This window comes from Salvelinus alpinus, chromosome 20 (genome assembly GCF_045679555.1).
Source record: "Salvelinus alpinus chromosome 20, SLU_Salpinus.1, whole genome shotgun sequence".
Lineage (NCBI taxonomy): Eukaryota > Metazoa > Chordata > Actinopteri > Salmoniformes > Salmonidae > Salvelinus > Salvelinus alpinus.
The window spans coordinates 31,027,097-31,048,616 of NC_092105.1; the positions used below are offsets into that span (position 1 = coordinate 31,027,097).

Sequence of the window (21,520 nt, forward strand, 5' to 3'; positions counted from 1 at the left end):
AAGGTAGAATATGCTAATTCAAAGCCAGGAAAGAAAAACACACTGTGTCCTTTTTAAGTGGCTATATTTGAATATCGAGGCTGGAGAGAAACTCTCTCTACAACACCCAGTAGGTTAGCAGACAGCTTGGAAATGCAATTAAACACACAATGAGGATACACAATGGAATGTGTAGAAGAGACATGACTCTGTGACGTACTGTACAATTAACTCTAATCATTACTGATTTGTCATGACTAACACTGGATTTGTGGCTTCCTGTGGTTGTCTAGAAGTCATTCAGACAAGCCCAATAATAAATGGTCTCTTTGTAGTGGAATGTAATGTTGCTACCCACATGGTCTTATAAACATAGCAAGCCCTTACTGCACTAAACTTCATCGGCCAAGTCATCAGTCTTTCTGTCCATATTAATACACTGGATTTGTGGCTTCCTATAGATGTCTTTAAGTCATTCAGACAAGCTGTCTTAGAAACCGTCTCTTTGTAATGTAACGGACCATCAACATAGCAAAGCCTTACCACACTGAAATTCATCTGCCCCGTCCTCACAGTCCTTCTGTCCATCACACAGCCACACACTGGAGATACAGTTACCGCTTGGGCAGGCGAAGTGGCCCTCTTCACATTTCTGCCCATGGGAAACTAGGGCAGACAACAATGGAAGGGAATAGCCATCTGGGTGTTAGAGGTGATTCAGTGGTGATTCAGTAATGATTCAGGTCATTATCTTTTCCCTAAGCTCTCTGCGAATCCCTAATTCTGTCTCGCCTAATCACTTCAGGAAATCATATTTATGTTTTATGATTTTCTCTAACTCTTCTCTAATTGAAGCTGACTTCCTCAATCTTTCTTCCCTAAGCATAGAGCACGGAGAGAGGAGGAGAGATGAGAAGAGAGGAGAGGACACGAGATGAGAGAGGTGATGAGAGGAGACGTGACGTGACGAGAGAGGAGGAGAGACTCACCCTGGCAGTTGGTCTCATCTGCGTAATCTCCACAGTCGTTGGCTCCATCACAGATCCAGGAGGGGTGGATACACAGTGAGGTGGAGTTACAGCTAATGAAGACTCTCTCTTTTACCCCCAGTTTGTAGAAGTCAGAGCAGTCTGTGTGGTCTACACAAAAACATTAGCTAGCTAAACATTAGCTACTACAAATCCGCAAACAGTCGCTAACACTTCTCCTGGATTTGGATGGATAAGGTATAAACAGGTAAAAGTCAAGTTAACAGTGTACATTAAGTTGCTATTTTACCTGTGTAATAAGACTGTAAATATAATCTGGATAATGCTGGATGACTGAACCCAAGTGATCCATCAATGGTGATAGCAGGCTACCATGTTTGCAAACTAACACTTTTTTGGATCATCACACACCACACTTTGACAAGGCTTAACTTACTGCAGTTCTTTTCATCTGAGGCATCAGCACAGTCAATGACCTGGTTACACCAGGCTGAGCCGGTGATACAGCTCCCATCTTGGCAGGATGATTCAGACGACACGCACGTGACATCTGAGAGGAGAGTGGGAAAGGGAAATTAACACTTCAAAAAGGCCCGATGCTAAATCATCAGGGAGGTAGAGAGCACTTAATAGTGTGAACCAGGTAGATGACTCAGTAGTGTTTAGCATCAGGTTCAGGGAGAATATCTAGGATAGGGAGGATGTCAGGAGTATATATATGTGTGTGTGTGTGTGTGTGTGTGTGTGTGTGTGTGTGTGTGTGTGTGTGTGTGTGTGTGTGTGTGTGTGTGTGTGTGTGTGTGTGTGTGTGTGTGTGTGTGTGTGTGTGTGTGTGTGTGTGTGTGTGTGTGTGTGTGTGTGTGTGTGTGTGTGAGTGAGTGAATTAGTTCAAAGCAACAAAAAAAAATAACATTGAGTCATATTAAAACATGAAAATTTCTGGATTTATTTATGATCATTTAGTTTATGGGACAGCAAGTTATGGTCTGTTATTATGAGCCCTACAAATAAACCACTGCACATTAGATACTAAGACATTATCTTTGATAGATCTAGTGAAGGGAAGGAGTTTTCTTGCTCAATTTACTTTGGTCTTTTCATTTAGATGCATATAATTACATGTTTTAACAGGGGTATTGTTGATTATTTACCATTAATAACTGAACCGACTGCTTGCGTTGAGACACGTTACAGCTAGATGTGCCTGATTGTACAGCCCTGGAAAGCTTCATCCATCTTTAGAGAACTGCTGCCTCACAGCCTCTCTTAATTGTCTTGTTTCAGGTTTAAAAAACATTAAGTTCCTGCTAAACAGTGCTAGGTTTGTTTTCCTCTGGGCCAACTGCTGAATCACAGCCCCAGAAACAAAATTGAAAAAATAGCGAACATAATAGCAAAGATTTTGAATACCACTTGATTTGAATAGCAATAACAAATATTGGAGATTAGGGGCCATCTTTGCATGACGAAAATGACAACACGAAGAGTGAGCCACTTTAATGATAATTTTCGGAACATTTTGTGCCTAACATCCTCCCCTTCTGTCTCTGAGGAGTGGTATGTATGTGGTATGTGGTATCCTTGGTATGTGATGTTGGGGCTCATTAAAGAGATGGGCTTAGCCCAGTGTGGAGCCTGCAATGCTGCACACACACACACACACACACACACGCACACACACACACACACACACACACACACACACACACACACACACACACACACACACACACACACACACGCACCCACACACGCACACGCACACACACACGCACACACACACACACGCACACACACACACACACACACACGCACCCACAGAGAGAGTGTAAGCAGGGAGTTACCTGCCTTCTGAGGTATCAGGATTGACTGGGAGATTAAGCAGTCTATCCATACTCACTGTTACAGAAGGCCTCGTCTGAGTTATCCCCACAGTCATCGACCCCATCGCAAAAACGACTGTTGGCCACACAGCGCTGGTTGTAGCATGCCCTGAAGCCTCTCCTACAAATCCTGTTGTCTGGCGAAATGACAAAACAAAATATGTTCACTTTGAAAGGAAATGCTAATGGTAGTCCTTAGGCTACTGTCACTTTCTTCACATGACGTCCTCTAGACTACAACTGGCATAGTCCCACACTGTATGTGCTCTAGCCAATTCTTCTACACTCTTAGAAAAAAAGAGGGTCTATCTAGAACCTATAATGGTTCTTCTGCTGTCCCCATAGGATAACCGTTTAAAGAACCCTTTTTGGTTCCAGGTAGAATCATTTTGTTTCCAGGCAGAACCCTTTTGGGTTCCATGTAGGAACCTTTCCACAGCGGGTTCAAAATGCACCCAAAAGAGTTCTCCCTGGAACCAAAACATTTTTGCCTATGGGGACAGACGAAGAACCCTTTTGGAACCCTTTTTTCTAGCTGTAGTTGGCTAGCAAGCAAGCAAGGGATAAGAACGGTCAGCCAGTATAGCAATAGAACATTTAGAATGAACGACTGGGTCACGTCCATAGATACAGAACAGAAAGACTCAATGACTGGGTCACGTCACCGGCAACCGAACCGATGGAAGGAATGACCAGCCAGCTTGGGTAGCAACCCTACATTTGTGTTGGGACTATATCTTGTGGAAGGATGAAATTGTATGAATAAATTTATCAAAATACCAATTTTTTCTAAGAGTGTATGGTTGTCATAACAACAACCATAAATCATAACGACAACCATAAATCTAATTTTATTTGTCACATGCACCGAATACAACAGGTGTAGACCTTACCGTGAAATGCTTACTTACAAGCCCTTAACCAACAATGCAGTTCAAGAAATAGAGTTAAGAAAACATTTACTAAATAAACTAAAGTAAAAATTTTTAATAAAAACACACTAAAATTACATAACAATAACGAGGCTATATGCAGGGGGTACCGGTACGGAGTCAATGTGTGGTGGTACAGGTTAGTCGAGGTCATTTGTACATATACTGTAGGTAGGGGTAAAATGACTATTCATAGATAATAAACAGCGAGTAGGGGGTGGGGGGTCAATGTAAATAGTCCGGGTGGTCATTTGATTAATTGTTCAGCAGTCTTATAGCTTGGGGGTAGAAGCTGTTAAGGAACTTTTTGGACCGAGACATGACGCTCCGGTAACACTTGTCGTGTGGTAGCAGAGAAAAGAGTCTATGACTTGGGTCATGGATGGCAGGAAGCTTGGCCCCAGTGATGCATTGGGCCGTACACACTACCCTCTGTAGCGCCTTATGGACGGACGCCGAGCAGTTGCCATACCAGGCGGTGATGCAACCATTCAGGATGCCCTCGATGGTGCAGCTGTATAACTTTTTGAGGATCTGGGGACTATTGCCAAATCTTTACAGTCTCCTGAGGAGAAAAAGGTGTTGTCGTGCCCTCTTCACAACTGTCTTGGTGTGTTTGGACCATGATAGGTCCTTAGTGATGTTGACTCCGAGGAACTTTAAACTCTCGACCCACTCCACTACAGCCCCATCGATGTTAATGGGGGCCTGTTCAGCCCACCTTTTCCTGTAGTCCACGATCATCTCCTTTGTCTTGCTCACTTTGAGGGAGAGGTTGTTGTCCTGGCACCACATTGCCAGGTCTCTGACCTCCTCCCTATAGGCTGTCTCATCGGTGTCAGTGATCAGGTCGCGTTGTAGCCAACCCTGCTATTGTTGTCATGCCATATGGATGGTTACAGCACATAGTATTTGACCAGGCTATCTTGTTAGCATGTAGTTAAGTGATAATGCACGAGAAGCCTGTGTTTGGAGGATATATTGGCACAGGTTTTGCTAGGCCTAAGACGAAGTGACAATATGACAATATATAGTAAGATCAATTGCTTACCACAATATTGCATTTTCTCATCTGACTTGTCTTTGCAGTGAGCTACTCCATCACACGTGAACTGATAGTTGATGCACTCGCCGTTTCCGCATTCAAACTCTGTGTGGATGTTGCAGGAGGAATTCTCTGCTGTAAAAGTAGATAACTTGTTTAATTAGCTTAGTCAAGTCAAATGTTGATTTATTCTCTCACCATAATGGCTTTAGCTGTGGTCTCAAAGTTTGCAGAAGCTGTACTAAGCTTAGCTGTAAACGTACCAGTATGACCTTGATGTCAAAAATACATACACTGTACACTGAGTATACAAAACATGACAGACTGACCAGGTGAATCCAGGTGAAAGCTATGATCCCTTATTGATGCCACTTGTTAAATCCACTTCAATCAGTGTAGATGAAGGGGAGGAGATAGGTTAAAGAAGGATTTCTAAGCTTGGGGACAATTGAGACATGGATTGTGTATGTGTGCCATTCAGAGGGTGAATGGGAAAGACAAAATATTTATGTGCTTTTGAACAGGGTATGGTAGTAGGTTCCAGGCCCACCGGTTTTTGTCAAGAACTACAACTCTGCAGTTTCCCATGTGTATCCAGAATGGTCCACCACCCAAAGGAGATCCAGTCAACTTGACACAACTGTGGGAAGCATTGGAGTCAACATGGGCCAGCATCCCTGTGGAACGCTTTCGACATCTTGTAGACTACATGCCCCAGCGAATTGAGGCTGTTCTGAGGGCAAAGGTGTGGGGCGGTGCAACTCAATATTAGGAAGGTGTTCGTAATGTTTGATATAGTCAGTGTATATTCTCCACCTAAAGTAAGTTAATCAGTTGTTAAAGTAGTACAACTGCCTAAAACAGCCTGTCCTTGCCAGTGAATAAAAGTGTATAGACAATAACTAAAGAGGGAACATTTCTCTCAGAAAAAAATATATTGTTAAGTTGAAAATCTAGAGCAATCAACTACATTATATTTGTTGTGAGAATTGCAAGGTTATTGAATGTATGACTGTTTAAAAAGGCAAAATGTCATGGCTTACAAATGCATTTGTTGTCATCTAATAAGACACGTGCTCCCCGACAACTACAGTTGACTCTTCCATCTGGGGTCAACAAACACAGGTCACCACAGCCACCGTTATTGACTCTACATGGGGACAGCTCACCTGCAAAACACACAGCCAACCAGAGATATTATAGACATAACAAGAGACCAACAACAGATGCTATAGACATAACAGAAGGCAAAAAGACAAAGTGAGGTTGCAATTATTACAGTATATTGTAACGTCAAAGCCATTCCGAATGTTGAATATCAACTGTTTATAGGAACCTTTAATAATGCTGAGAGACAAATAAACTAAACGTCACCAGATTATTAAGGGCTAAATCTCAAATAGCATAGAGTTTATTTCAACGCCAACGGTCACAACCCCCAGCTCCCACCAGCCCACCATAAAAGACGCATTAGCTCAGTCAGTGTGACAGGAACAAGCAGGTATGGTCTCATCCTCCCTGATAAAAAAAGAGCAAGGGATGCAGAGAGAAGGGAAACGATAAAGTGCCAGCATCACAAGCGCTCACCGGAGAGATACATGACGAATGAACCATAGCTTTCCTTCCCTTCCCTCAAACCCATTCACGCATCAGTGTCTGTGTAAGGGATGTGTGTGTGTGTGTGTGTGTGTGTGTGTGTGTGTGTGTGTGTGTGTGTGTGTGTGTGTGTGTGTGTGTGTGTGTGTGTGTGTGTGTGTGTGTGTGTGTGTGTGTGTGTGTGTGTGTGTGTGTGTGTGTGTGTGTGTGTGTGTGTGTGTGTGTGTATGTGTGTGTGTTGACTCAGCAAGCCCCTGGAAGAGCTCCTAGAGCCCCCAGGTTCAGGTTGGAGTCATCTGATTACAGAGGGACAAGAAAGACAGACAGAAAGACAGAAAGACTAATGAAGATAAGGAGACATTGGAAGAATCTCACTTGCATACACCTTGCGTCCTCTCTCCTCGCCTCCTTCTCAAAACCATTGGATGAGAAAGCCAGGGGTCCCTCCCCTCCAATGGTTTTTGAGAAAGAGGCAAGGAGAGAGGATGCGAGGAGTATGCGATTGAGATTCTAACATTTTATTCACATTTCACAACCAAGAAGTGAAAACTATTGGTGAGAACAACAGGGGTCAGTTGGTACATGTGAGAGCGTGACAGTAGCAATCTTGTAGGTACAATCCACGTAGAGATCCCATACATGTACAACAAATGTATGCACTAACTGTACTGTAAGTCACTGGAAAAAAGTATCTGCTTAGTGGCATTTGAAATAAAGAGCAGTATTCTTTCCTTTAACGTTGCAAGGTGTTACTCATCCTTTTGGCAAGACGGAGAGGTCAGAGGGTGATGTCTGCGATCATTTGTGATGATGAAAAAAATTAGAAGCATCCTCACAGAGGGAGTCAAGCCGTTGGGACGCCCTTAAGTCCTTTTCCCAATGTCCTAGTTCTTACATATGCAACACTTCAGAGCCCTCCTCTTCATCTCAAGGATACTTTTTTATTCATTAAGTTGCCAGGTTTAGTTTCTTCCCAGCTAAATAAGACCATCCTAATTTATAAGGAGCCCTGGTAGATAAATACACTGCTGTGACTTGTTTAAGTGGAGAACTATAGCAAAGAGAAGACCCCCAAACTAAATTAAACAAACAAATGGAAGCAAATCTATCTAGTCCACATATCTATCAATGACAGCTAAAAACCACCAACAAACATTGTTCACGCTAATAGATATATTCTTATCTCCCACATGTCCTATTATTCAGCAATTACAGTAACTTCGGAAAGTATTCAGACCCCATGACTTTTTCCACATTTTATTACATTACAGCCTTATTCTAAAATGGATTCAATAAAAAAAATCCTCAGCAATCTACACACAATACCCTATAATGGCAAAGCGAAAACAGGTTTTTAGAAATTTTAGCTAATGTATATAAAAATGAAAAAACGTATTTACATAAGTATTCGGCCCCTTTACTATGAGACTCGAAATTGAGCTCCGGTTCACCCTGTTTCCATTGATCATCCTTGAGATGTTTCTACAAATTGATTGGAGTTCACCTGTGGTAAGTTCAATTGATTGGACATGATTTGGAAATGCACACACCTGTCTATATAAGGTCAGTTGACAGTGCATGTCAAAGCAAAAACCAAGCCATGAGGTCGAAGGAATTGTCCAGAGAGGACACAATACTGTCTCGGTCCTCTCTGGACAATTCCTTCGACCTCATGGCTTTTGGTTTTTGCGAAAACATTTCTGCAGCATTGAAGGTCCCCAAGAACACAGTTGTCTCCATCATTCTTAAATGGAAGAAGTTTGGAACCACCAAGACTCTTCCTAGAGCTGGTCGCTCAGCCAAACTGAGCAATCAGGGGAGAAGGGCCTTGGTCAGGTAGGTGACCAAGAACCTGATGGTCACTCTGACAGAACTCCAGAGTTCCTCTGTAGAGATGGGAGAACCTTCCAGAAGGACAACCATCTCTGCAGCACTACACCAATCAGGCCTTTATGGTAGAGTGGCCAGACGGAAGCCACTCCTCAGTAAAAGGCACATGACAGCCCTCTTGGAGTTTGCCAAAAGCCACCTAATGACTCTCAGACTATGAGAAACAAGATTCTCTGGTCTGACAAAACCAAGATTGAACTCTGGAGGAACGTCTGGAGGAAACCTCGCACCAGTGGCGGTCAGTGCCGTTTCAGATGAGGGAGGACGATTATTTTTCAAGAGGATGGCCTTATTTCTTTTACAGCATATTGGATGACTGTCATTCATATTCCATTCACCCAGATAAATGTAACAGCGATAGGTTTAGGCTACTACGTAATACTCAAATTTTCCATATACCCATCATGAGGTTGCTACAACCTAGCCAATGAATGAAAGTTTACAACGTAGGTGCACACAGGTCGAGAGACAAATTTGATGTGACAGACAGTGACACATGGACAGACAGAGACATTCAATACCGCCTTGCACACTCTTGCCTGCATTTAGCTGATAGTGGGTTTAATCATTAGTTGCAAACAAGAGTTTATATAGTACAAATTGAGGTATGTCTATCCCCGTTTTCTTCCATTTGCTTCTGTTTAAGAAAAGTTTTTCAACAAAATCAATGGAATGAATAGACCTGTAAACACAGTTCACAGTTTCATAGCAGCCACGTTGTATTCCTTCTCGCATTTACATTATGCGCTATCCTCCTTTCACCTCTTCCCTTGCTTGTGGACTTCAATGCACAACACATCAGCTGTATGTGACCAGGCGAAAAAACCTTTCCAAGCCAAACCGCTACACACAGCCTACATCGTTGTCACCATATTAGCTAAAGTTACGTCATAGTCAGCATAGCTAAGAGTATTAACGGGTTAACGTTACGTTATTACGTTATTAACGTTACTGCTACTATCATGCAGTAACGTTACAGTGTAAGTATTTACACCGGTGGGCCCCGTTGGCAATAAATTAGTAAAACCAAAAGCTTACCTTGACATGGAAGAGTTCCAGTGTTGGATAGCCATAGCCAGCTAGCTAACATAGCATCCCTCTGTTTGAGCAGGGTGTTTCAGTAGGCTAAACTAGCTAGCTGCATTTGCTAGCTAAGTAAGTGAAACTGAAAAAAAAAAGATGAAATCTCTCTCTTTCTCTCTTGCTTCTCCTTCATTTAGGAAGAAATTAATTTGCTCAAAACTGTTAAACTTTTTTCTTTCTCTCTCTTTGAGTCAACTACTCACCACGTTATGCACTGCAGTGCTAGCTAGCTGTAGCTTATTCTTTCAGTACTAGATCCATTCTCTGATCCTTTGATTGGGTGGACAACATGTCAGTTCATGCTGCAAGAGCTCTGATAGGTTGGAGAACTTCCGGAGGACATCCTCCAACCTTTCATAATTACTGTGCAAGTCTATAAAAAGGGCCTCCCGAGTGGCGCAGTGGTCTACCTGGTTCGAGTCCAGTTCTCTGTTGCAGCCATCCACGACTGGGAGACTCATGGGGCGGTGCACTATTGGCCCAGCGTCGTCCGGGTTAGGGCAGGGTTTGGCTGGCAGGGATGTTCCCGTCCTATCGCCCACTAGCGACTCCAGTGGCGGGCCGGGCGCAATGCACACTGACACGGTCGCTAAGTGTACGGTGCTTCCTCCGACACATTGGTACGGCTGGCTTCCGGGTTAAGCGGGTGTTGTGTCAAAAAGCAGTGCGGCTTGGCTGGGTTGTGTTTCGGAGGACACATGACTCTCGACCTTCGCATCTCCTGAGTCCGTACGGAAGTTTCAGAGATGGGACAGGACTGTAACTATCAATTGGATACCAGTAAATTAGGGAGAAAAAGGGGTAACCCCCCCCATTTATTTTTTTTATAAATAAAAGTCTATGGAAGGGGGTGAGAACCACGAGCCTCCTAGGTTTTATATTGAAGTCAATGTACTCAGAGGACGGAAGCTAGCTGTTGAGGATGCTGTTGAGGATACTGTAGACCTTCTTTGCAAAATAGTGTGTTTTAATAAATGATTTGGTGACGTGATTATATTTAGTATAGTTTTATCTAAAAAGGATCACTTTTAAATGTTTTAAAATTTAAAAAATTGTGAAACTCACTGAGGATGGTCCTCCTCCTCTGAGGAGCCTCCACTTCCTCACACCATCACTACGTTGAATAATGGTGGTGGCAGCATCATGCTGTGGGGATGTTTTTCAGCGGCAGGGACTGGGAGACTAGTCAGGATCGAGGCAAAGATGAACGAGAGAACCTTGATGAAAACCTGCTCCAGAGAACTCAGGACCTCAGTGGGACTGGGGCAAAGGTTCACCTTCCAACAGGACAACAACCCTAAGCACACAGCCAAGACCAAACAGGAGTGGCTTCGGGACAAGTTTCTGAAGGTTCTTGAGTGGCCAAGCCAGAGCCCGGACTTGAACCCAGTCTAACATATCTGGAGAGACCTGAAAATAGCTGTGCAGCAACACTCCCCATCCAACTGACAGAGATAGAGAGGATATGCAGAGAAGAATGGGAGAAACACCCCAAATACAGGTATGCCAAGCTTGTAGCGTCATACCCATGAAGACTCGATGCCAAAGGTGCTTCAACCAAGAACTGAATAAAGGGTCTGAATAATAATCTAAATGTGATATTTCAGTTTTATATTTTTTATAAATTACCTACAATTTCTAAAAACCTGTTTTTGCTTTGCCATTATGGGATATTGTGTGTAGATTGATGAGGAAAAAAAATAGGCTGTAATGTAACAAAATGTGAAAAAAGTCAAGGGTTCTTTACACTTTCCGAAGGCACTGTATATACGTGTATGCACAGCTCAGGCTTCCACACACTCACACATACAAATAAAACATTCACAAACAGTCTCTTTCTCTTTGAGATAAGTAATTCCAGGGAGAATACTCACAGCTGTTGGTGTCGTTTGCTACAGCGATGATTCCCATGGGCTGGTGGGGGATGTCTGATCGCAGTACCTTTGTTTCTCCACCTGTGTACTTGTTGGATCTCAGCACGGCCCTGCGAGCCCAGTCTGACCAAAAGATAAACTCCCCATAAATAGCCAGGCCAAAGAACGTTCCTGGTCCTGACTTCACAATGACCTGTAAGTTACAAAGCAGTACATCAGTTAAAGCATTCAGAACTTGGCAGCCATCAAATGCTATGTTATATGTCTACAGTGCCAATATAAAGCCATAGCTAAACCCTCTATCTCCTTGTACTCTACTTAAACACATTATATGATTTTCAAAGACTTCTTATCTGTTACTTCTAAACATCAAATGATTTTGTTTGAAAAACAGATTGCACTAGGAAATTATTCTCTGCATCATCAACCCCTGTACAGAAAAGCACGCACACACCCCTCCCTGAGGTTAGTGCTTAACCCAGATGTTGACAGAGTAAATGACAGTCTTGTGGAGAGGGAGGCAGGCATACATCAGACAGACGGCTCCCTTCGGGAGTCTCACTCTGCTTTCCTACAGCTCTGTAGTCTCAGCCATTAGTGGGACACGCTTGTAACCAACACATTAGCCCTGCTACCATACAGGGATTAATAGGACAGGTGTTGATTAAAGGAGCCCAACGTGTTACAGGGAAAACAACTGGCCAGCAGGAGAGAGAGAGAGAGAGAAACGACAAGGCCGCCAGAAGGATTTTCACAGAACTTATTGACAATAAATTAGATTAGAGAGGACGCTAGTTTTGTACGCAAGGTCTAAATACTACTGTGTTCCAAATCTCTTAGAGTCTACTTAAAGTACAGTACCAGTCAAAAGTTGAAACACCTACTCATTCAAGGGTTTTTCTATTTTTATTTTTTTTTATTTTATTTTATTATTTTCTACATTGTAGAATAATAGTGAAGACATCAAAACTATGAAATAGCACATATGGAATCATGTAGTAACCAAAAAAGTGTTAAACAAATATTTTACATTTCAGATTCTTCAAAGTAGCCACCCTTTGCCTTGATGACAGCTTTGCACACTCTTGGCATTCTCTCAACCAGCTTCATGAAGTAGTCATCTGGAATGCATTTCAATGAACAGGTGTGCCTTGTTAAAAGTACATTTGTGGAATTTCTTTCCTTCTTAATACGTTTGAGACAATCAGTTGTGTTAAGGTAGGGGTGGTATACAAACGATAACCCTATTTGGTAAAAGACCAAATCCATATTATGACAAGATCAGCTCAAATAAGCAAAGAGAAATGACAGTCCATCATTACTTTAAGACATGAAGGTCAGTCAATACGGAACATTTTCATCAAGTGTTATTGCAATAACCATCAAGCGCTATGATGAAACTGGCTCTCATGAAGACCGACACAGGAAAGGAATACACAGAGATACCTCTGCTGCAGAGGATAAGTTCATTAGAGTTAATTGCGCCTCAGATTGCAGCCCAAATAAATGCTTCACGGAGTTCAAGTAACAGACATCTCAAAATCAACAGTTCAGAGGACACAGCGTGAATCAGGCCTTCATGGTCGAATTGCAGCAAAGAAACCACTACTAAATGACACAAATTAGAAGAAGAGACTTGCGCCAAAAAACACGAGAAGCATGGACATTAGACTGTGGAAATCTGTCCTATGGTCTGATGAGACACATCTGAGATTTTTGGTTCCAACCGCTGTGTCTTTGTGAGACGCAGAGTAGGTGAACGAATGATATCTGCATGTGTGGTTCCCACCATGAAGCATGGTGGAGGAGTTGTGATGGTATGGGGGGTGCATTGTGCATTTATTTAGAATTCAAGGCACACTTATCCAGCATGGCTACCACAGCATTCTGCAGCGATGCGCCATCCCATCTGGTTTGCCCTTAGTGGGACTGTCATTTGTTTTTCAAAAGGACGATGACCGAGCACACCGCCAGGCTGTGTAAGGGCTATTTGATTAAGGAGAGAAATGGAGCGCTGCATCAGATGATCTGGCCTCCACAATCACCCGACCTCAACCCAATTGAGATGGTTTGGGATGAGTTGAACCACAGAATAAAGGAAAAGCAGCCAACAAGTGCTCAGCATATGTAAGAACTCCTTCAAAACTGCTGGAAAATCTGGAATCTGGTCGAGGGAATGCCAAGAGTGTGCAAAGCTGTCATCAAGGCAAAGGGTGGCTACTTTAAAATATCTCAAATATAAAATATATTTTGATTTGTTTAACACTTTTTTGGTTACTACATGATTCCATATGTGTTATTTCATAGTTTTAATGTCTTCATTATTATTCTACAATGTAGAAAATAGTTTTAAAAAACCTTGAATGACTAGTTGTGTCCAAACTTTTGACTGGTACTGTATATGTATGTTCTGAGTATATTGAACATACCATAAGTACTTTATTACTTGCAATGCTCATATCTAAGCTCTCAATAATGTTTATAAGTATGTCAATTTATATGAAACGTCACACAATTTAGTAATGTCTGATTAAATTCATGTTTGGAGCGGCAGGTAGCCTAGTGGTTAGAGCGTTGGGCCAGTAACCGAAAGGTTGCTGGATTGAATCCCCAGGCTGATATGGTAAACATCTGTCATTCTGCCCATGAACAAGGCAGTTAACCCATTGTTCCCCAGTAGGCCGTCATTGCAAATAAGAATTTGTTCTTAACTGACTTGCCTAGTTAAATAAAGGTTACATTTTAAATTGAAACATCACATTCTTCAAAAGCAATTTAATTCAGAAAATTGTCATTATTTTGGGATTTGGGATGGTCATAAATCTTGAAAATCATATTCAGTGATCATATAGCTACATGCTTACCACGCTTGAGTACCAGTTCTTAATTAGTATTCAGTCTCTTCACACCTAAAAGGTTGTCTTTTCACTGCCTGAATGTGTTAACATCTTATCCCCATCACATACTCAAGCGGGCTCTCTAGGCTTTCGTCAGCATGGGTAATGACACAACAGCTCCACTTAAAATGCCACAGTGGAGTGTGGAGGGCAAGTGGGCCTTTAGAGCTCGCTGCTGTACTCTGTGTTCATCTCATGTCTGTCAGAGCAGAAGGGGGGAAAGGGGTGTCACACAGTCACAGTGTTGGCTGTCAGGCTGTAATGACACTCCCAGATCCCTGGGCTGGAGGAGCCATACAGTACAACTCTGCACCACCCTGCCCACATACTACCCCGCATCGCCACCACACCATCACACATAATGGCAGGAAGCTCTCCCTCTCCCTCCCTCCCACCACTGCTCTGTTGATAATCCGTTAGCTCTGCTTAATTTTCACATTCTAATTGGGACAGTGACGGGCACTCCTCCACAGGGCTCTTCTGTGTGAGCTTTCATTAGCAGGAGAAAGACTGCAGGCGGGGAATGCGGGAACCCAAAGGATGTGACTTTTGTGATGCACAACCCTGCTTTTGCAAACATATGGGTAACAAATTGAGATGGGTCAAGGTCCTCAGTCACATAGATCGTGTCAAGCACAAATTTTAAACCGTCGGCAAAGAGGAGAGCCAAATTGTAATGTAATCCCTTACATGCTGGGGATACATATCCTGGATTTTCACCACTATGAATATATATTATGCATGGCACCTCTCACGGATAAAATTAGACCGACCCTCTTTCTGAGCTCCTTTACTTTTGAAGGGAAATTACTTCTATAATGAAGTAAACCATTCACTCTGTCTTTTGAGATATAATATATGAAAAGAATGCTGAGAGGTATTACAGAAGCTGTCCATTGTATTACGGCTGAAATGCCATCAGGCTCAACAGGAATGGGAGATAATGTAACGGGTAGAAAATGAGTCCCATCTCAGTTTAAGGGGACATAATACTTTGACATTTCAGCAGAGAATCATTGCCTTTGTGTCTACCATGTTTCAAATATCATTTCTCTCCTCCATAGAAAGCTACGGCCCGTGACAACGTCAGAACACATGTTGGTTCAACAAGAAGTAATTGCCTTTTTGAACTGCCTATACTTTTGGTCCTTAGTGAGATTCAAACAATACGTCTAAATTCTGTGGTCTTTTCTACAGACCAAGTCAAACAAGCTGCAGCATGTCATGCATGATAAGAGGGGACATTCATTAGAACGTGTTAATAAAATGCCATGATGTTATTCATTCTATGACTTAAGTTCAGCCCTTATGGCTGTTTTCCAGGACACAGATTAAACCTAGTCCTGGACTAAAAAGCATGCTTAATCTTCATTAAAAGTGCTTCGTAATCCAGCCCATGGTGTAACATAGTGTAACTGTGATAGCATTAAGAGTGGCATACATATGGAATCCTCATGTTGGTCATACTCACATATCTGTGTGAGCCGTCGTAATCACACCTCTCTATCTTCCCCAGACTTCCATCAGAGAAGTAGATCTTCTCAGCTTTGTGGTCGATGGTGAGTCCGTTAGGAGTGAGGATGTCTGTGCTGACGATCACCTTCATGTTGTTTCCTGCCAGGGTGGACCTCATAATACTGGGACGCTGCTCGTTCCAATTAGTCCAGAACATCAGGCTGAAATAAACATTCAAAAACCTACTATTAACTAGATGAACATTTGAGAAACCACCTCAAAGAAGTCAGTTGACTGGGAACAGGAAAGATGGATAGTAAAAGTATGTTTTTTTTCTTTTAATAGTTTTTTATCTCAAGTCTAAAAGCAATTTCCACCTTCACTGCAAACAGATGTAACCCAGATTCGATATCTCTTTATGCACATTTTCCCTCAGACATATTTACACCCCCTCAGTGGGGAGGACAAAACAAATGTTCTCTGAAATTGAATCAGGGGAGTGTATGATGGCTTAAATAGGACTGCAATTGTAACTTGTCAAGCTCCTTGCCTTTCTTTGTAGGGTAAAATAAACACTAATCACTGTAAGAATTATTCATAGGCAGCCGTTCTATATTGCCTGTTGCTCTATCTGGTTGTGTCACTCCTGTTATCTAGTGATCCCATAACTCACGATGGCCTGCATGACCTGTCATCTGCTCCTCATTTTGTGTCGGCTGTGTTAGCATTGCCTTGCAGGAGCTACTGCAGCTCCCATCTCTGATAAGGCGCTGCCTCAGTTTCAGTTTTGCTACTCAATGAATGCTAGACAGAATGTGTATTTACATTTCTTTGAGCTGACTACTAAGAATATTACAAATTACAATCGTGTGGGAGTGTAAATAAATGGAAGATCTATCTGAAGTAGGTTTTGCTAAATAAAAGGAATCTGTGAATTGTATTGCAGTGTACAACAGTTATAGATACGATACTGAGCACTGAAAGTAGAGGGCTTATATCCTCATTCAAACTACAAGAGATTGTTTCAAAGTTAAACAATCAATACTTTTGAAGTTCTTAGCAAAGGTTGAACTTGGAGATAGGCCTAGATATGGTTATCCTGGATCCTCCCTACAGTAGAATATGTTTACAACATTGAAAGTCTGTATTGATTCATAGGGGCTAGTAAGAATATGTCAGAGAGTGCTAATTTATTATAGCAGATGAAATTCAAATTAGCAGCATTCTGGAGTTTGTTTGAAAACTTGCCAAATTACGAACTAAACGCATACACACTAAGATCAAGAGTTTAATTAGTTTGTGAACTCTGGGTCAGCATTCCGCGATAACCTTCTTGGCGTGTAATTACCGTAGATTGAGACGTGCTTTTATTTCTTAATGGATATAACATGAACATTTGTTAGTTATTATGAAAGCACTGCAGGCAGTATTTCTTGAAATGGGAGTGTGTCAAACCAATTAGATGTCTCTCCTTCACTACACCGTGGAGATACAATCTTCTCTACAGAATTGAATACATACTGTATGGGTCATGTACAATTATACTGATTGCTCTAACAAAAAGTCCACTGAGGTCTGTATAAGAAATTAACTTAGTTAGATGGAATTGTCTTAAGACAGCAATACATTTCTCTCTGTCCAAGGAGGCATGTCTTGTGTTGCAATGCACCCAATATTATTGTGAGCTTATATATCTGTTGAGCAAAGGCATACAACCATAGCCTCAGGCATAGAATGACATACTGCATCTGAAGTAGTAGCTACGGAACTACAGTTGGGTGGTATACAAATTCAGATATGATTTAGCAACAAACTATTAAAAAGACCAGCCTGGTCCCAGATGTGGTTGTGCTGTCTTGCCAACTCCTATGTTGTGACAATGACCATGGCAGTTGGCAATACCAGGTTATTGGGAGACTGAGTACAACCAGAACCACATACTTTTGGCACTCATTCAGGGCGAGGACATGGGGGTGGTCGTCTTCAGAGAGTGTGACCACAGCGTCTCTGCTGAAGGAACCGGGCCGGCTCTGGTCCACACTGTGCCTGGTGATGCTGGAGGTGGTAGAGCTGGTCCAGTACAGAGTGTCCCAGGCACGGTGGTACGCCAACCCCTCCACTGAACCCACATCTGGGGGGACACAGACATGAGCGTCACCATGATCATCCAACCATCCAGCCTCCACTAATTCATTGTAAATTCTAACGTGTAATGGACATGGCATTAATCAACTGGTAATACATGCAGTACATTTGACTCTACTGATACAGGTGGACAGAACAAAGCCAATGTTTTTTTTAGATGAAATGTTAACTTGCACATACCACCATGCTTCTTTCATTTGCAGTGTAGGGCAGTGTTTCCCTACTCTGGTCCTCGAGTACCCCCAACAGCACACAATTTTGTTGCAGCCCCGGAAAAGCACACCTGATCAACCGTTAATGAGTTGAATCATGTGAGTTTGTCTGGGGCTACAACAAAAATGTGTGTTGTTGGGGGTACTCAAGGGCTGAAGTTGGAAAACACTGGTGTAGGGAATTACAGCCACAAAGTTGAATTCATTGTAACTCCTGCACACACACAATATAAACTCTGCACATTGTGTAATATAATGACAAATCCACCAATGTCACATCCACCTGCTCATTGGAAATACTTAAAGCTGCAATAGGTAACTTTTTGGCCAACCCGACCAAATTCACATAGAAACGGGAGTTATAGAACTGTAATTTGCAATGAAAGCAAGTCTAAGACACTGTAGATCTGTTCTATGTGAGCTATTTCAATGCTCCCTTTAAGTTTTTGTTATTGCTTCTTTTACTTTCGGTTTTGTACACAAGCTTCAAAGAGCAGAAAATACAATATTTTTGGTTCCTGAAAATATATTTCACAGCAGTTTAGATGGTACAATTATTCTCTAAGTGCTTGTTTTGTCGCATAAACTGAAATTAGGCGAACTATTCAAATATTAGCAACCTGCATATTGCACCTTTAAACGGAATATACGAGGCATTAATCACCCGTAATACACGCAGTGCATCTGATGCCACTGGCACAGCTGATAGACATTGACAAGTCCAAACAAACATAATTCCAGGAAAATACGAAGTAAACTGAAATCCATATATCCATACAGGGCATTGGGGAGTCTCTGCCAAAAACCGTTGTTGTTCATACATCAACTGAAAAAATATTGAGTTGACATATTCCAGGTGTCTCATTCATTGATTGAATTTCTACTGTTATCTTAGTGAGCAGGGATATTTGAATGGCAATTCAAAAGTGACCAAAAATACCAAATTAAATCAAATAAATAGATAGATACAGATACAGTATGTGCTTGGCATGAAAATAGGGTTGATCAGAGTACTAGGACAAACATAAAGAACATGTTTGTCCTAACAGGACAAAGCACACATATTTCTGTCCTTGCTTTGCACTAAAACATCTGGCATTTTTACTGAACCATTGGTAAGGTGCTTGGATAAAACATGAACACCTTAATTCTATCCTATAACTCCAACTCAATGGCACATATACTCTACAATCTCCTCTGGATGGAGTGTTTAATTGGTCTTAATGGTGAACATGTGATCAATTCTGGAGATACGTGCTGAATCCAGTGCTTTCTAGAAGCCATAAACCATACATACATAACACTCAAGGCACTATCTGAGTCAGCTCGATTGCTAATTAATTGTTTGCAATAAAAGGCGACTGACAGCTTGGTTTTCTGGAAATCGTTGGGAGTGGCCAGGGAGTAATTAATGAAGGACGTGGAGTTTCATTAGGGAAATATGGATGATTAACATCTTCACCCTTCTTCAATGACAGGGTAAGCAGTAAAACTTTGTGGAGAAGAAGGAGAGAAGGGGGAGAAGAGGGATAGGAGATGGAGGTAGAGAAGACGGTAAAGGAGACGGAGAGGGTGGAGAGGATGGAGAGTCTGAATTTGATAATTGTTTAGACGAATAACCAGAGTCCTGAATCCAACCAACTATGACCAGTGAGTTAAATAATAATAGTAGCTAAGCTAAAATAAAGGCAATGGATGCTTTAGTGCTAAATTAATCACGCCAACTCTACACCTGAACAGGCTAGGCATGGATAGAGGACAACCAATTACACAAAGAGGTGCAGAGAAGGATATCAAACACATAGACCAACTTGATATTTGCCAGCCACATAACTTTCTTTATTCAGCGCTTCTTTCAAAAATGACAATAGCTCCTCTTGGTCAAAGCCAAAATAAATAATCTCTCTCCAGTCACTCTGTCTGTCTGTCTGTCTGTCAGTTTTGCCAACAGTAGAACATGGTGGGGACGTGGATCAGTGGACTCCCACTGTTCTCCCAGAATATGAGGGGTGAGTGAGTGACTTGAGCTCCCATCTCAGAGGAGACTTTAGAGAGAGGCAGAAGATGCTAAGCGTGCAGAACAGAGGCTTTCCCTGCTCATCTGCCTCCACTCAGCCTTATCTAGCCCAGATTGAGTGGGTTAGAGAGGGAGGACAGACAAGGGCTCTGATGCCTCTTCTCCTGCCATCTAGAATGACTGACTGACTGGCAGGCTAAAAAAAGGTCCATGTGTTATGAATTACATTATTTCACATTCTCTATGAATTTATTTATTCAAGCCAAATAAAGATATTTTGAATTTATCTGTGGAAGATGCCATTTTCACAAGCCCCCATGTGTCCTATAAATGCACTTAATCCCCAAATACCCTAAATACTCAGGCTTATTTTATGCAGACGCTGTTTCTTGCAAAACTGCTCACCTTAGCCAGCTAATCCTGTAGTGAAAGCTGCAAATGCTGCTCTGCTGGCCAGAGTGGTCAATATACCTCTCTGGCCACTTATTTATGTTTTGGTCTGAATGTGCTGAAAATGAAAGCAGGGTAATTTTCTCTATCAATAGTAAGACCTAAAAAACATCCCCCATTGTAACCATCTTATTTGACAGTTAAATGGGTCCCATTTAGGACAAGAAGAATAGAGATGGCCATTACAATACTCTATACTTGATGGAGTATGCATTGAAGCCACACAATACATCAAGGACGCGGCCACTTTACTCTCCACAAATGGCTTTTCACAAATGGCTGCTGAGAGGCAAGCTGCAGACCCTGATTTCATATCATACAGCAGGACCTTCATTTCACATCCTTGACTTAGAACCCTGCCCAGCAAACAAGGAACATTCCCAGAACATTAGCTAAGATTCCCATTAAGTTCTAGATAGTGTTTTATCTAACATTAGAATGATAACATCCCAAAAACATTCAAATAATATTTTTAATAACCCATTTTTTTATGTTTGAAATTAAATATCCAAGTAATGTTCTCCTAAAATTCACCAAAATGCACAACATTTGCAACAACCACCAAAGAACATTCCCCAAAAGTTCTCATTAGGTTTCCAGGTAATGCAATTACACAATGTACAGTAGCAGCAATGTTTTCCCAGCAAACCAAATTTGGTTCTGTGCAAGTTCCCAGAACATTCATTAGGTTGTGGCAAATGTTATCATAACACAAGAACTGTCCAGTCGTGCTGATGATTATACGTTTGCATAAAACATTCGCCTATTATTGCAAGAATGTTCCCACAACACATTTGATCTGTTCTTTAGCGGTTCACAGAATGCTTCATTAGGTTGTGGGAACAGTCTGGTGGGAACATTGTAGGTACAAAACACAAACACTGTCCAGTTGCGCAGATGATTATATAATGTTTCTTTAAGGGTGCAAAAAACACCTGACGTTACAAGAACGTTCCCAAAACAAGACATTTTATGTTATTTAAAAGTTCCTAAAACATTTCTTTAGGTTGTGGGAACATTATGGGGATATAACAGGAGATAGGTTCCCAAAACACTAAAACTGTCCAGTTGTG

The 21,520-nt window shown here is 41.8% G+C and overlaps 1 protein-coding gene across 1 annotated transcript in view; it reads right to left on the minus strand.

Annotated features, from left to right (window-relative positions):
• LOC139546650 (low-density lipoprotein receptor-related protein 1B-like) overlaps positions 1–21,520 on the minus strand; it is a 462,326-nt gene that overhangs the window by 87,114 nt on the left and 353,692 nt on the right. The window contains exons 42-50 of the mRNA XM_071355272.1: positions 17,565–17,754; positions 15,640–15,844; positions 11,272–11,464; positions 5,872–5,997; positions 4,835–4,963; positions 2,869–2,988; positions 1,405–1,518; positions 969–1,118; positions 523–645 (exon numbers count right to left, since the gene is read on the minus strand). Coding sequence (XP_071211373.1) covers positions 523–645; positions 969–1,118; positions 1,405–1,518; positions 2,869–2,988; positions 4,835–4,963; positions 5,872–5,997; positions 11,272–11,464; positions 15,640–15,844; positions 17,565–17,754 — 1,350 coding nt within the window. The remainder of the gene's footprint in view (positions 1–522; positions 646–968; positions 1,119–1,404; positions 1,519–2,868; positions 2,989–4,834; positions 4,964–5,871; positions 5,998–11,271; positions 11,465–15,639; positions 15,845–17,564; positions 17,755–21,520) is intronic.